The sequence below is a fragment of the Phocoena phocoena genome, chromosome 14, assembly GCF_963924675.1.
Source record: "Phocoena phocoena chromosome 14, mPhoPho1.1, whole genome shotgun sequence".
NCBI classification, from domain to species: Eukaryota; Metazoa; Chordata; class Mammalia; order Artiodactyla; family Phocoenidae; genus Phocoena; species Phocoena phocoena.
In genome coordinates, this window is record NC_089232.1 from 66,290,079 (window position 1) to 66,305,951 (window position 15,873).

Here is a 15,873-nt window from a genome sequence, read left to right on the forward strand (position 1 = left end):
CTAAAATAACCCCGAGTCAAATTTGATCCCTTTCTATTTGAAGGGGCCAAGTAGAATTTCAATTTCAACAGCTAAACTTCTGAGGGAAGATCTGAGAAAATAATGCTAGAAGATCTAGTCCTTTGATGTAACTATCAGGCTCCACAGACTTGTCAAAATCAATGCAAAACTGAGGAGGATAGGTTGAAACACTTTGCAAAGCAGTAGTTTTAGATAGGCTGCTTCACTTCCCTCCTTTTAAAACAGATGCACATGAAATGCTTTCTGCATGAATGCACACTGACATTCTGTTCAACTGTTTTCTAAATGCAATACTGTGGATTTAAACAGTATGCTTTAATTTAAACAAAGTAGAATCTTATACACAATTTAGCTTAAGAGATGAAAAGAAACACTACTATGAAAATTACTTATCAAATACTCTGCTCTTTTAAAAGGTGATTTTAAAAGCAACACAGGACCAAAAACATCCAACTATTACTTTATTTATATTACTATGCTTAAGTTACATGGAAAAGACAACCAAGCAGTTCTGCCCCATATCAGGAAAAGTTTCCAATCAACACCAATTATGTGGTGACAAGTAACTAGGAATGGTGACATCTTTGGGTCAAGACTGACAAGGAAGAATGGGCTCTGATGCTACGGTTCATCTCCAACAAGAATATGGCACAATGGCCAGCACAAGCCATACTAACACTGAACCTTTAGCGCTGGTCACAAATTCGGATCTCTTCTCTGAAGCTAGCAAATCAAGTGAAATAACTGGGTTTAAAAAAAAGTTTTAAAATGAAGCCCAAATAAATTTAAGAACCATGCTCTTGACACATTTTCCTTTCAAAATTTACATAAAACACTTTTTCACTCTAATGGTCCAGATATTTTCCCTCACATAGCCCACCATGTAGCTGCAGATAGACTATTCTGCCTCAAGATGTAAACATAGGGGAAAAAAAAATTAACGGCATCCGCATAATATTCTCTCTACACACTGCTGTTGGATGGAAAATAGAAAATTAAAAAAAAAAAAAAAAGAAAGAAGGAAAGAAAGGTTCCATCATAGATTCTCACAACCTCTTGTTCCACAGTTCATGAATCCGACTCTGATGCTAAGGTGACAGTGTATGTAAGTAGATTTTTGTTTTCAGTGAAGAAGACCTGGGAAAAAGATGGATTTATCTCTTTTTCTTCAAGAGTTATCAGATGGTACATGCTCCTCAAAGCCCTCACTTTCTCGAACTAGCGCACGTTCTAGGATCACACGGCCTTCCTTATAACGCTGGCTGTCTTCAGTGGCAAACTCATAGATCCATCCCAGTTTGCTATTGCAGTTTTTGCAGCTCACATCTCGAACCATGTGGCGGCCAGTGAGCATGACCCGGTCTTGAACTTCACTGTACTGCAGGTTAACTACCTAAGAAACATGTGAAAACAAAATTGCAAAGCCATGTAAGTTATGTGCCAAAAATGGTACACAATATTTTTGTTGGTGCAAGAACAGCAACTTCAGAAAAACGAATAGCAGTTGTTACTTTAGTCAAACCTGCAATACACTTCCCAAGAGCTATTTTTACAAACTGCTGGGACAGGTAAGCATCTGTACTCAACTGGACATCTAATGTAATCATGCATTATTGTATTAGTCTAAGTCACACTATTATACACGTTAGTTACACTTCTGTGTTATAGTGAAGAGTCCTTAACTTGGAGTCATAAAACGTAGGTCTGGGTCCAACTGTTATAATTCACCACTCAATGATGAGTACAACTATGGTTACCAATGCAAAAGAACCTAGTACGCAACAGGTACCCCATAAAAAGAAATTTGGCAGATTTGTTTCTGAAATTACATTTTATCTATAAAGAGACTGGGGTAGATTGCAATACATAGTTTTCAAGTGGGTTCAGAGAATCTGTGAAGAATTTCCAATGATTCTTAACACCCAATAATCTTCTACACTTTACTTTTCTGTAAAGAACCAGATAGTAAATATTTTTGGCTTTGAGGGCTATATGGTCTTTGTTATAGCTATTTAGCTCTGCTGTTGTAGCACAAAAGCAACCATAGATAATACATAGAAGAATAAATATGGTTGTGCTTCATTAAACTTTACTTACAAAAACAGGCAGCTGGCCTGCCATGGTGTGCCAACCCCTGCTCTATACCGAAATAAAGAGCAAGGGGTATATACGCTATCAATTCTTTGAGAGAAAAAACTTGTTTCTAAGTGGAACAGGGGAGTGTCCACTGGAGAGGTTTAAGTTGAACTTCTAAGAACAGGACCTTGGACTAGTTCTGTTCCTTAGCGTAAAGTATTTGGAAATTCAAGTTTGCTGGTACACATTAGATTCCAGGAGGCAGAATCACATCAACCAATTTCAAAGCCAGCCAGAAATTAGAGAAGGAGGCAGACTATACACTAATGTGTAAGTCAGGAAGTGCTCTTCCTGTTAGCAAACCTCTTAGCCAAATCACAATCAGAAGGATGACTGGTAGGCATAAGTTAAAGCAAGGGAAGTTGGTTAGATGATCCTTATTCACTTGCAATGTAAAATTATGACAGCTTAATGCAGCTACCTCCCTATAAGGATAAATCCGTGATATGGGGGTGTCTTGGCCCCTTCAGTAGTCTGTGAAGTAACTACCAAATTCTTACACTGAATGTCTTCTGAAGCAACGGAGACCATCCTTCTTATTATAATACAATCTTTAAACTCTCAACAATCAGTTCTATAGAGCACAGCTCTCATTCTGACTCTTCCTGGCATCTCCATGCTCTGAGGGGTATTCTGGTACTGCTATCAAATATATCCACTGAACCCACTTAAGAAATGAAACTGGTTTTCCCCACCAACCTTGTTAAAAAGAAATGCTCTGCCAGTGGCGCCTGTGAATCGAGTGGAGATGAGTTCTGAGCGGTTGGTCAGGATCGTATCGCAGTTTGCACAGGAAAACAGACGGGTACCACCAATATGATCAAGGAAAATCCTGCCCATTTTTATAGCTGAAGTTCTAAAAACCTAGGAACAAATGGAAAAGGACAAGAAACACATTATGATTTTTTGAAAAAATTTGTTAGTACCTACTTGGTGGTGTCATAGAGAACCATTTATATACACATATGTGATCTCTTTATAGTACTTAATACGTGAAATAGCTGACTCTGAACAAAAGGATCCAAAGTTCACACACTGAGGAAACAAATAGGCATACCCAAACTAAGAACATTTTAGAAGCAGTAAGTCAAGGAAGTAAACATGCTTAGGAAGGCCAAAGAATGGTATCACATCTCTCTTGATCGGTATGAAAAAAACAGGAAGACAGTGGAATATCAAACTGAATGATGAGAAGCACAAGCAGAGAGGTGTGAAAAGAGGTTTAGCACAGGGTTAAGTATACATTCTGAGTATGTGCAATTTGAGAAAAGACTTGTGGGACGAGAGTGGGATGACCAGATAAGAGTAGAAAAAGGGGCGATCAGAAAACAAGAAGAGGGTAGTCTGGTTCGAGAGCATGGGGGGCCTGGCTCTCTGGTCATCAGGTGCGTCAACAACCACGAAGGGGTGATGGCACTAACAGTAGTTAAGTTTGAGTCTGTGGAGCACTGTACTAGGATGCTTTACTTATTTCAAAATCATCACGACAACTCTGTGAAGTTATCGCCCCCATTTCAAAGATTACCCAAGGTTACTAACTGGTCAAAGGTTACAGAGCTTTCAAGTACAGAAAATCATGATGGGAATACGGCTCACCCAAGTCAAAGCCAAAATTTTTCCATTACTCTAACACAAGAAGAGGACACACAAGATGGTCTAGGCTGGCATAAGGCTAGGAAAACAAGAACAGAGAAGAAGGGAAAGATGAGCCGTCGTTATACAGCTTACTATTTTTAAGAAATCCTTCCAATTCAACAAATCACAGAAGTTCTGAAACATTGCAAAAAATCTCTGAATCCAACTTCTGAAACAAGGATAATCGCACTCCAATATTTTAAAACTTAGGAGAGTTAATATATGCAACTCCTTAAATTCACTGCAATTAATCCCCTAAAACAGTATTTTGAAGATCTAGACATAGTCAAGAATACACTATAGCTTTTCATTTTAAAAAGCATTTATTCCTGCGTGTAGTGATCAGCTCCTATGTTTTAAATATTTAACATTATATGTCTTTAAAATGGCACGCAGAGCTAACACAGCTACCACTATGGAAAAGAAAAATCTAGAAGCCATGTGTAATCCACTGTCATCTTGAACTTGGGGAAATTCCATTACAAATTAAAAATTCCATTCCTTCTAACATCTGTCAACTTCCTCAGCCATTAGGCAGTTCTAATGTCATCAGAAATGTCATTATCACAAAGATAATTATGACTCCCATTATACATTATGATATGGAAGTTTAATAAAGAATGAAAAACAAATAGTGACTATAATTACAATGTATAGCTTGTAAAAGGAAAGCCAGTGCACTAACAAAAGTGTCAATGAGTAAACCCTGGGTAAAAACACAAGACTTATGAAATGACATTTAGCTTTCTGATTGTATTTCTGCACAACGACAACAAAAGGTAAGACTTGCTGCCTATTGTTTCAGTCTCTAGGATAGCATTACTTTTCCCAGATGCCTAAGAACACATTATTTGTTATGCAAAGGTCAAAGGCTGCAAATCTGAGGCCTGCTGGCTGAATTCATTTGGTGGCAGAGGGATACAGCAGTGAACAAAACAACCCTTCCCTCACAAAACATTAGTGGACATGTTTAATCTGGCGCCCAGTTTTTTACTTTTAATAAAAAACCACTGAGAATCACTTAAGATTTGAGAGATTTCATTAAGAGCCTGTATTGGGCCTTTAAAAAAAACCAAAAACAATGGGGAGAGCTGGCAACACAGGGCATATATTCTCATAGGGCAACAACTGGCTAGAGCTGAGTGGCGGCTGCGACTCCCCCAGCTAGGCCATTTCATTTGCTTTGTGCCCATTCTGGGCCACAAAATTACTTCACCTGTTAAGACATTTGAGTTTATGACTCTTGATATAAATTAAGCATTCAACGACCCTGTGAGTAGTTGATTTTGGTCATCTTTCTTAATACTGGTCATTTAGAGAAAGGAATCAACAGCAGGGTTTCATAGTCTCACCTCTGAAGACATAGTCCTCAGAATCTATATTTCTCTGAAAACTAGTATTTGTGCAGTAAGTAATTTAGCCTCCAGCTTGGGCTTCTGGGAACTGTTACTTTCAAGCCAATTTTCCTTCAAACTTTTAAATACAATATTCATCTTGTAAGTTATTTCAACCATAATGCAAGAATAACTAGATATTTTTGAATTGACTGTGACAGATACAATACTATTGAGGAAAATGTTCAGAACTTCAAAATGAACTCTTCCGATACCTTCTACCTACATCTCTATCTTTGGTTCAGTATTACAACATAGCTGTGGCCATCTGCTTGCTACTGGATACAGGCAAACTATTTCTAAATGGGGTAAATAGATTTAACATGCCTTCTCTTCCCTGCTTAAAATTCAGACTATTTTTAACTTTTACCCAGCTATTTTTTACTGGATTCAGTTACATGATTCATTACCAAGACTAAAAATATCTGTACAGAATCACTATTCCCAGTTGCAGTTGCCATTTGGAGAGTTCTATATATGTATATAAAACTGTAAAATGTAGTTCTAATTTGCCAAAAGAGAGAAGCCTGAATACCATGGAATCCAGCAGAAGCAAGCAAAACACCACTTGCTGTTGAAGGTCTCTGGGACATAGAAAAACCTCCGCAGGCCATTGGGTCCCAGGTGTTAGGCTTTAGCTTCACTGGGCTAGGAATGCAACCTAGTGCTCACTTCCCCTGTGCACATTTGGGACGACTGACGTCAAGCAGACTGCCACTTCATTACAGAAGGGGGAAGGTCATTAAAAAGCTAAAACATAACACCTGAATCAGGTTTCTCTGGACCTGGACAATATATTGAACTCTGCCTTAGACTTAATAATATGGGACACTGCGTTTGGTACTTTACATATCACATTTAATCTTGACAATTTCTAAAGTAGATATTACCCTAATTTTGTAGAGGAAGAAATAAAGACTGTGACTTTATGAAACCACCCAAACTGGGATGTGAACTAAATTCTGCTCCAGTTCTTTTCACCCCACTTACTCTTTAATGACCAGAAGAGACAGCCAGATTCAGTCCTTCTCCCTCAGATTTATCATGCACCCCTCCTGTCTCCATGCTGAACCTGCTATATTCCCTAACTTTGTTGATGGCAACTCCAATCACTCTCCTAAACTAGAAACCCTGGCAACTTCTTTTAAGAAACTGCAAAATTGACAATACCTCCGCAATCACTTTTCGAGGTCTTTCCTCCCCCTCCCTCATCAATGACTTAGTTCAAATTCTCATCACTTCTAGATAAACCTCTTGTGGTCAGGGAGTGTGCATTAGTAAATGCAATATACATTCACAGGTGCCACTACATTTATGCTAAATCAGATAGTGCTACAAAAGGTACTTCAGCCTTACTTACAAAAGACATGGAGTTCAGCCACCCCTTTCTAAGAGCTTATACAGACCACTCCTCTACAAACTTTGAAACTTTTTATCTGACAGGATAGAATATAGCTGATTCTTTAAAAACAATTTTCTTAAAGGAATAATTTACATAACATAAAATGTGGCCACTGTAAGTGTACAAATGAATGACTTTTAGTAAATTTACAAAGTTGTGCTACCATCACCACAAACCCTTTAGCTTTAGAATATTTCCATCACCTCCCCCAAATCCCCACAAACCCTTCTTCAGTCAATCTCCAGCCACAGGCAACCAATGATCTACCTTCTGTTTTTACATCTAAATTATTTCCCAGGTATGCTAATCACCTTGCTTGGATTTAGAAGAGTACCAAATATCTTCAGTCACATATCTCTAAAATATCTTAAGAATGAATTGCTTTCACAGATGACTAATGTTCTCTGTATTGATTCTGGGGGCACTTACTGTGTCCCTAAGTAATAAAATGTGTGTTATGGTATCAGTGTTGAAGTTCAAGTTTATAACCAAAATTAGCACTAAACTCATCATTAATTAAAGCTTTAAGACGCTCTCTTCCTTTTTAGCATTTCAAGCAAAAAAGAATCTAATAATCTTAATTTTTATAAGTGCCATTCCCCAAATAATTTAATAAATAAGGTCTCTTGGGTACTAGATTTTCTTTGCTGTAGGTTATTAAAACCCTTAAAAGGTGGAAGTAAGAAAATTATCAAATTTGAGTGTTTAACTGGAAGCCTAACATCAGTTCATTTGAAATTACTGGAAACAGTAAGGTGTCAGGTTGAAAATATAAGTGAAATTCACACATGGTATGTTGATACTTTAGTAATTGATTTCAATTTCCTCCCTCTTCAATAAATAGCATTTAGCTACCTAGAATTTTCAATTTCTCTTTTAATAGGAGACTCCAGTGAAGCAATACATTAAGACCTTTACCTTTTTACAGATTTTTTTTTAATTTATAGGATTTATAGAATCTAAGAGAAAAAATGGTTTTTCTCTTTCAGAAATCCATGAAAGACAGTCTCCAGGAATGTATTATTTTAAAAATTAAGACATTATGGACTATATAATTTCCAGGTCAATAAAACAATTTTCTAAAAAAAGGTTTTTTGAGATTTAGTCTTTTAGAGCAGTTTTAGGTCCACAGCAGCAAAATAAGGCAGAGATTTTCCACATGCTCCCTGCCCCAACAAATGCATACCCTCTCTCATTATCAACATCCTTCACTAGAGTGGTACATTTGTGACAACTAATGAACCTATAATGACACATCATAACCACCCAAAGTCCATAGTTTTTTAGGGATCACTCTTAGTGTTGTACATCTTACGGGTTTAAACAAATGTATAATGATATATATCCATCATTATGTTATCACTGCTTTAAAAATTCTCTGGGCTCTATTCATCCCTCCCTCTACCACCAACCCCTGATCTTCTTACTCTCTCCATAGTTCTTCCTTTTCCAGAATGTCATACAGTTGGAATCATACAGTATATAGTCTTTTCAGATTGGCTTCTTTTTCTTACTAATACGTATTTAAGGTTCCTCCAAGTCTTTCCATGGCTTGATGGCTCATTTCTTTTCAGTGTTGAATACTGTTCAATGGTCTGGATGTACCAGCGTATTTATCCATTCACCTACTGAAGGACACTATGGTTACTTCAAAGTTTTGACAATTATGACTAAAGCTGCTATATATATCCCCATGCAGGTTTTTGTGTGGACATAAGTTTTCCATTGGGTAAACGCCGAAGAGTGTCACTGCTGGATTATATGGTATGTTTAGCTTTTTAAGAAACCACCACACTATCTCCCAAAGTGGCTGTACCATTTTGCATTCCCACTAGGAATGAATGAGTTCTACAACCTCACCAGCATTTTGTGTTGTCAGTATTCTGGATTTTGGCCATTCTAATAGGTGTGTAGTGGCATCCCACTGTTTTAACTTACATTTCCCTGATGACATATGATGTGGAGCATCTTTTCATGTGCTATTTGCCATCTGTGTATGTTCTTTGGTGAAGCATCTGTTAAGGTCCTTGGCCCAGTTTTTTTTTTTTTTTTTTGCTGTACCCGGGCCTCTCACTGTTGTGGCCTCTCCCGTTGCAGAGCACAGGCTCCGGACACGCAGGCTCAGCGACCATGGCTCATGGGACCAGCCGCTCCGCGGCATGTGGGATCTTCCTGGACCGGGGCACAAACCGGTGTCCCCTGCATCGGCAGGTGGACTCTCAACCACTGCGCCACCAGGGAAGCCCTTGGCCCAGTTTTTAATTGGGTTGTTTTGTTATTGTTGAGTTTTAACAGTCCTTTGTATATTTTGGGTAACAGTCCTTTATCAGATATGTCTTTTGCAAATATTTCTTTCAGTCTGTGGCTTGTCTTTTCATTCTCTTAATACTGCCTTCCACAGAGCCGACTTTTTCATATTAATGAAGTCCAGCTTATCAATTATCTATTTTCATGGGTCATGCCTTTGGTGTTGTATTTTAAAAGTCATTGCCATTCTCAAGGTCATCTAGGTTTTCTCCTATATTATCTTCTAAGAGTTCTATAGTTGTACATTTTACATTTAGGTCTGTGATCCACTTCTGAGTTAATTTTTGTGAGTGGGGGTGTAAAGTCTGTGTCTAGATTCACTTTTTTGCATGTGAATGTCCAGTTGTTCCAGCACATTTAAGATTATCTTTGCTCCACTGTACTGCCTTTGGTCCTCTGTTAAAGATCAGTTGACCACATTTATGTGGACCTATTTCTGGGCTCTCTATTCTATTCCACTGATCTATTTGTCTACTCTTTCACCAATACCATACTGTCTTGATTACTGTAGATATATATTAAGTCTTGAAGTTGGGTAGTGTCAGTCTTCTGACTTTATTCTCCTCCTTCAAGACTGTGTTGGCTATTCTGGGTCTTTTGCCTCTTTATAGAAACTTTAGAAAAAATTTGTTAATATTCACAAAGTAACTTGTTGGAATTTTGACTGAGACTGCATTGAATCTACAGAACAAGCTGAGAAGAACTGACATCTTGACAACATTGAGTCTTCCTATCCATGAACACGGAATCTCTCTCCATTCATTTGGTTCTTGTTGATTTCATTCATCAGAGTTTTGTATTTTTCCTCATATACATCGTATACCCATTGTTAGATTTGTACCTAAGTATTTCTTTGGGGCGGGCGTGCTAATGTAAATGGTACTGTGTTAATTTCAAATTCCACTTGTTCACCACTGGTACTGATTTATACACACCACACACACATACACACTAACAAATATCCTGTTCATTAGTCTGGTTCATTGCTGAATATATTCTTTAAAAGCAGGGGTCAGCAAACGAAGACCTACGGACAAAATTCAGCTCACCACCTATTTTCGTATGACCCAAAAACTAAGAATGCTTTTTACACTTTAAAATGGTTGGGAAAAAAACACTGAAAGAATATTTTGTGACATGAAAATTACATGAAATTCAAATCTCAGTGACCATAAATTAAGTTTTATTGGGACAGAGCCATACCCATTTGTTTATATTTAGCTGCTCTCTCACTACAATGGCAGAATTTGAGTATTTGCTACTTAAACCTTATCTGCAAAGTTCACAATATTCACTATCTGGCCCTTGACAGAAAGTGTGCTGACCCTTGCTGAAAAAATTGTTTGGAGAGCAGAAGAGCTTTTCATTTAAAAAGCAGACAGTCTTTCTCAGAAAAAAAGGAAACTTGATTGGCATTCAGGTTTAAGGATCAACAGGAGTATCCAACAAAATCAATTTAATCCCACTCCCCTTTTCTTCATGGATTTTCTAACTAAAGTCCTTAACTTTCTGTAGTAAATTCAGCACGTTGAAGATCAACAATACAAAGATTATAAAAATAGGTAGTATACCCAGCTGCTGCCTCCTTCTCTCTCCACCCCTAGGATTTAAATAATGTAGCTCAAATACTTGAACTCGGGGTTCAAATCTCAGCTCTGCCGCTTAAAAGTTGCATAAACTTTGGGTAAGGTATCCTCACCTCAGTTTCTTCATCTATAAAACGGTGACAGCAGTACCCATCTCTGAGTTGTGAAAATTAAATGGCGATAATACATTTTGAGAACAGTGCCTGGCACACAATAAATGCCAAATAAAGATAAATCTAGTAAAATTAGATTATCTTCTTCAACATTCTCCACCTGAACTTCCCCCTCCAACTACAGATGAAGAAAGCAAGGCTCAGAAAGGATATGAAACAAACAATAATAATCAACTGGCTTCATTTCCTGTTAATCACTGCAAAGCTAAGTGACCAGGTGACAGAAATTACATGCAGGAGGAAAGTTAGAAACCTTGTGAAGCATCTCAAATTCTCAGTATCATAATTCTAGGTCTTAAAATAGGCACTTGCCCTCCCTGTAACTAATAATCCAGTTTGGACTCAACCCTGGCAAGTAGAATTCACAGGAGGAGGAATCACACTTCCCAGCCCTAAAAATACCAGGGAGGCATCTCTAAGAACCCTCTGGTGGGAAAACACCCAATCCACAGATAGACTTTTCCTTTGTAAAAGAATTATTTCCTCAGGGCATTTCCACAGACCACAAAACACACACTCCACCCAACTCTATCTATCATTGGACAGGTAAGAGGGGTTTTTCCACTGCACTAGGAGGTGGTGGGCAAATGCAAGACACCAAAACTCTCTCCTGCAGGGAACTGAGTGTGCAGGAGCCTAGTGCAGAAAGGGTTAAAGGAATCTGCCCTTCCAGGAAAGGCTGTGTTTTGCAATGGTTTGGATAAAATGGAAACATGCGGGAGCAAGCTTGTATATCTGGTTTTCAGTCTCTTCCCTCTCCAAAAAGGGAAGGAACAAAACTCAAAGGACTTTTAACAGTGCTGGGCTGATTACTATAATTAACATCTAACTCTACTGTTATCTCATCAACTATTTCATACCAATTTGTGATGAAGTTCTATTGAAAACCTACAAGAGAAAATAATAAATTGAGTTTGATCCACAAAACCAATTTTCCAATTTTTTTTTTTTTTTTTTTTTTTACAAAATGTTCACCAAGCCAAGGTTTCGGTGACACAAGAAAGCTATGCTTTCCTCTTGTTCTCTTGCAATACCTGACCAGTTTACTTTGCTGTTTCAAATGATGTCCTGGTTGTGGAATCAGGTCTTCATTTTTTTTTTTTTTTTTTTTTGCAGTAAGCAGGCCTCTCATTGTTGCAGCCTCTCCCGTTGCGGAGCACAGGCTCTGGACGCGCAGGCTCAGCAGCCATGGCTCACGGGCCCAGCCGCTCTGCAGCACGTGGGATCTTCCCGGACCGGGGCACGAACCTGTGTCCCCTGCATCGGCAGGTGGACTCTCAACCACTGCGCGCCACCAGGGAAGCCCTCAGATCTTCATTTGACAGTAACTTTTATATTTTTGTTCTTGCCTGCAAATAATGCCTTTGTTGTTGTTAAACGTTTTCCAAGTTCACTATGTTTCTATAATTCTTATTGTTCAGTCATCTCTAGAAAATAAGACTAGTCGTGTAACTCAGTGAGTCAGCTAAACAATCTGAGTTGGTAATCTCCCCAAAACAGCTTTTGGCAAGACAAATTCAGGATCTCTCATTTGCTGTGATGCAATACCATGAGTCAAAAAAGCCTCTAATTGGATGGACTGGAGTACAATTTAACTCTCTGGTTTCCTGACTCAGGCGTCAAGTAGCAAGTTTCATGTCACAGCTAAGGTTCAGTTCCTACACCACCAAGACATTACTACACAGGATTATCAGAGAAACTGATATTGGTTTATATAGCCATTTAGGCACTATGAAACCTAAAGTGATAATCTGGGTAGGATTATACTTAGTAGGACTATCTTCACATCTTGATATTTAGGATTAGCCTCATGTCTCATGGACTGTTTTTTTGGAGGGTAGTAGCTAATTTAATCTCATTTTTAGACTTAATTTTGGCCTTATTTCCCTTCCTTTTTAATTTTCTAAACGCTTTTTTCTTTCCTACCACTTAAATAGAGCAAAAGAAAAGGCAACTAAGTCTAGGGAAAGGTCCTCAATGATCCAGCCAGATTATTTTAGAAGCAGCAACATGTATTTTACATGTTAAAACCCAATTTAGTGTCCCTGTACAGAGTTAAATAACTTACTTAAGCACATTTCATCAACACCCTCTCCTATAGATAAGATGGCTGCCAGAAATAAACTTAAAAAAGAAAAAAAAAAAAGCCAAACAGTAAGCCTGTATTGGGCACTGAGCTGGGTGAGAATGTGATAAAGGCAAACATTGGTTCTTTCCAAGGAGCATGACATTTTACCTGGTATTCCAGTACAAAGCCAGAAAGATAATGGCATATGTGGAAAATACGTTGTGTGCCAAATTCCACAAGCTCTACCTTCTCACTATCTATAAAGGCTCTGGGCCTCTTTTTTTCCTCCTAGGCCTCTGTTTGCCCAATAGCATCCCAAAGCCTCTTCATTTTCTAGGTCTAATTAATATCAATCCACTCTAGGCTGCTTCACTCTTCTCACTGCCCCATTTTTGAACTTCTATAACGTCATTTCATAACTTACTAATATTTAACTGCGTACTGTTACCCAATTTCATTTGCCTATGCCTTTTTACTAAAAACTGTGCGTTTCTAGAGAAAAGATCGTAAATTCTTTGCAATTTCCTTCTTACCTAACATAGTGCGAGTATGCAATAAACTTTTAGGGAAAGATTCCACCAAGACACTTCACATCTGGCACAAATATGTACCCTGGACACACTTCATGCATTTTGGTTCGTCTTTTGTTGGAACACAGCTGCAACACTGCATATGCAACTGTGCAAGATTAGCTAATACCCTATTACCCCCAGTTACTTCAGCAGCAAGTCTAATTTCCCCAAAACACAAGGTTAGCCTGAGGTTACTTCAGGTTTTCCATCTGTCAAGGAGATCTGAAATAAAAATCCTCAGATTACCAACAGGGCTCTGTAAACAGAAAAAATTTAAAAATAAATGAGCTGTACACCTTCCCAGACTCTCCGCGCAAGGGGAGATTAATCGGTGTCGGGATTAAACAGATCTTTGTAGTATTCCAATTTTCCAACTCCCGCTGTCCGGAATACTCATTGTCCTACCTACGAGTGCAGAATAAAGGGGTGGCCAGGGCGCGCACACGCCCCACCGACAAGGAAAGCAAGGATGCCGTTCGCCGTGGGGCAGCAGGCGGCCGCGCGACACCCCGCGCCGGTGAGCACCGCCTCAGCCACCCACGCCCCGCAGCCCAGGCTGGCCCCAGCTGATTGCGGGCACGTGACGCCGCGGGCCAATCGGGAGGGGCCGGGGCCCGAGCGCGGCGCGGCCGGGCCTCCTCCGGCACAACAAACACGGGCCGGAAACAGCTGAGCGGGCGGCCCCGCGGGCCCGGCCGCCCGACGGCCGCCCAGCAGTTGCGCCACGCCCTCCGTCAAGCGTACCCCTCCCTCGGCCCGGGGATCTCCTGGGGTGCAGGAGGGCAGGGTGGCGGGCATCCAGCCTTTGGGGGGCAGCAAACAAAAGCCAACGCCGACCCTCGCCCATAGGCAGTGCCAACCGAAAGGGGATGTGGCCCCTTTGAAGGACAGGCCACGCCGTGGCGTTATTAACGCCGCACATCTCGGAGTCGAGTTCGGACTTCACCTCGGGGCCGTGGGCGCAGGCCCCGGCGGAGACCGCGGCGGCGCGGAGTTCGGGGCGCGCCTCCGACACTGCGGCGGGGACGCGGCCCGTGGGGGCGGGGCAGCCCAGGCGACGGGGTCGCCGGCCAAACTGCCCGCAGAGGGGCGCCGGAAGCCCCGGCCGCGACGTGCAGGGACTTAGAGGCTAGCGCCGGGGCGGGAGGGCGCGGGCGCCGAGATGGAGGTCGCGTCTGTTGCGGTTGCGCCGGTTGCCCCGGTTGCGCGGCGGGGGCGGGCTGACGGCGGCCGCCGCGCCTGGGCCTCACAAAGAGGAAACAGGCCAGCTCGTCAGCCCGCAGCCCCGGCACCGGAGCCCGCCCACAGGGGCGGGGGTCGGCCGCGCTGGGACCCCGGAGGGAGCGCGGGGAGGAAAAGGCACTTCCTGCCTGGGCCTCCCGCCCCGGGCCGATCCCGAGTGTTTCGAAGCCGCTGGCTCGGAGGGGCACCTCAGCCCCCCTCGAGCCCCGAATCCAGCCCCCGACCGCCGCACTCACCCCGAGCGGCTGTAAGATCCACGGCCGCCAGCGGCTCTTCGGTCCTCAGCTGAAATGAAGCCCCCTCAGACAGCGGAGTCTCCAGGTTTAGTCAGGCCCTGGCCTTGGCCCCGCCTCTCCCTGGTTGGGCCTCAGCGTCAATCACCCGGCGTAGCCCCGCCCCTCGAACAGTCGGCTCTCCCGGTTGGCCCAGAACGCCCATCATTTCTAGACCCCGCCCTCTCCCCGGCACCCTGCCCTTTCCGCTGGGCCCCGCCCCTTCTCTGGCTCACCCTCCCCCACTCCCGCTCCCCTTTGCGTCGCGGCCCGCCCCTCCCAGAAGCCGCAGACCCCGGGCAATCTCCCTGCAGCTCGCCCCGCCCCTGACCCAACGCCCGGGACTCGGACAGCCAATCAAAGAGGCTAACTCTGCCCCCTCTCAAGACGCAGCCAATGTGGAGAGACCTGAGATCCACCCCCTTCCCAGCTGAGAGCACACAACACAGCGTCCACGTGAGTCAGCTTCTTAAAGGAGACTGCCCGGCCTTTCTAATTGCTGCAGCTGAGAGACATTGCGCGTTATCAGCGTCACCAGGTGGTGGCTAGGGCCTAGTTTCCTGAGGCCCAGTGATGAAAACAACAGGCAGTTTTTCTAGGCAAAGCAGGTGCCTGGATAGTTTAAATGCACCGTGTAATTAATTTCTTTGAGATTGTTTACTCTTGCCCCTCCTTACAGTAGGCCACCTTTTATTTACAAACCCCAAACCCTTTGAGTCTGGGCATATAGGAACAACTGGAGAAAGGATTTTTCAGGTGTGGCCGAACTTTATTTACAACTGCCTGAGTTCTTTCTTGGTAGTGGAAGTGTTTATCAAAAAGATGAGAAAATTTAGAGTCTTCTACATGAAGATTTTTTTGCCTCAGAGAGTCTGAGATTTGTTTGTTGAAAAGGGTAGCTATTCCCTTAATCCTCATCAACGCTTAAAATGGAAGATTTTGTGTCTCATTAAATTAGAATTTCCCAGGTAATGGTCTTTGGATTAATGGATAAAGTAGAAATGTTTGACGATAAAGTAGAAATGTTTGACGATGCCTCTTTCTCAGGTAAAAAATAAAGACTAA

The 15,873-nt window shown here is 41.7% G+C and overlaps 1 protein-coding gene across 1 annotated transcript; it reads right to left on the reverse strand.

Moving 5' to 3' along the window:
• Positions 1-469: 469 nt before the first annotated feature.
• On the reverse strand, positions 470-14,861 carry YPEL5 (yippee like 5). The gene is made up of 3 exons (XM_065891388.1): positions 14,773-14,861; positions 2,857-3,021; positions 470-1,414 (listed from the first exon to the last, which is right to left on the reverse strand). The coding sequence occupies exons 2-3, from the start codon at positions 2,995-2,997 to the stop codon at positions 1,190-1,192; spliced, it is 366 nt and encodes a 121-aa protein (XP_065747460.1). The 5' UTR covers positions 2,998-3,021; positions 14,773-14,861; the 3' UTR covers positions 470-1,189.
• Positions 14,862-15,873: the final 1,012 nt, after the last annotated feature.

Excerpts from the sequence above, each read along its gene's own strand:
- YPEL5 (XM_065891388.1), bottom strand. The coding sequence starts at position 2,997 with ATGGGCAGGATTTTCCTTGATCATATTGGTGGTACCCGTCTGTTTTCC. Across the intron at positions 1,415-2,856 it reads GAGCATTTCTTTTTAACAAG|GTAGTTAACCTGCAGTACAG; the intron begins GTTGGTGGGGAA and ends CATGTTTCTTAG.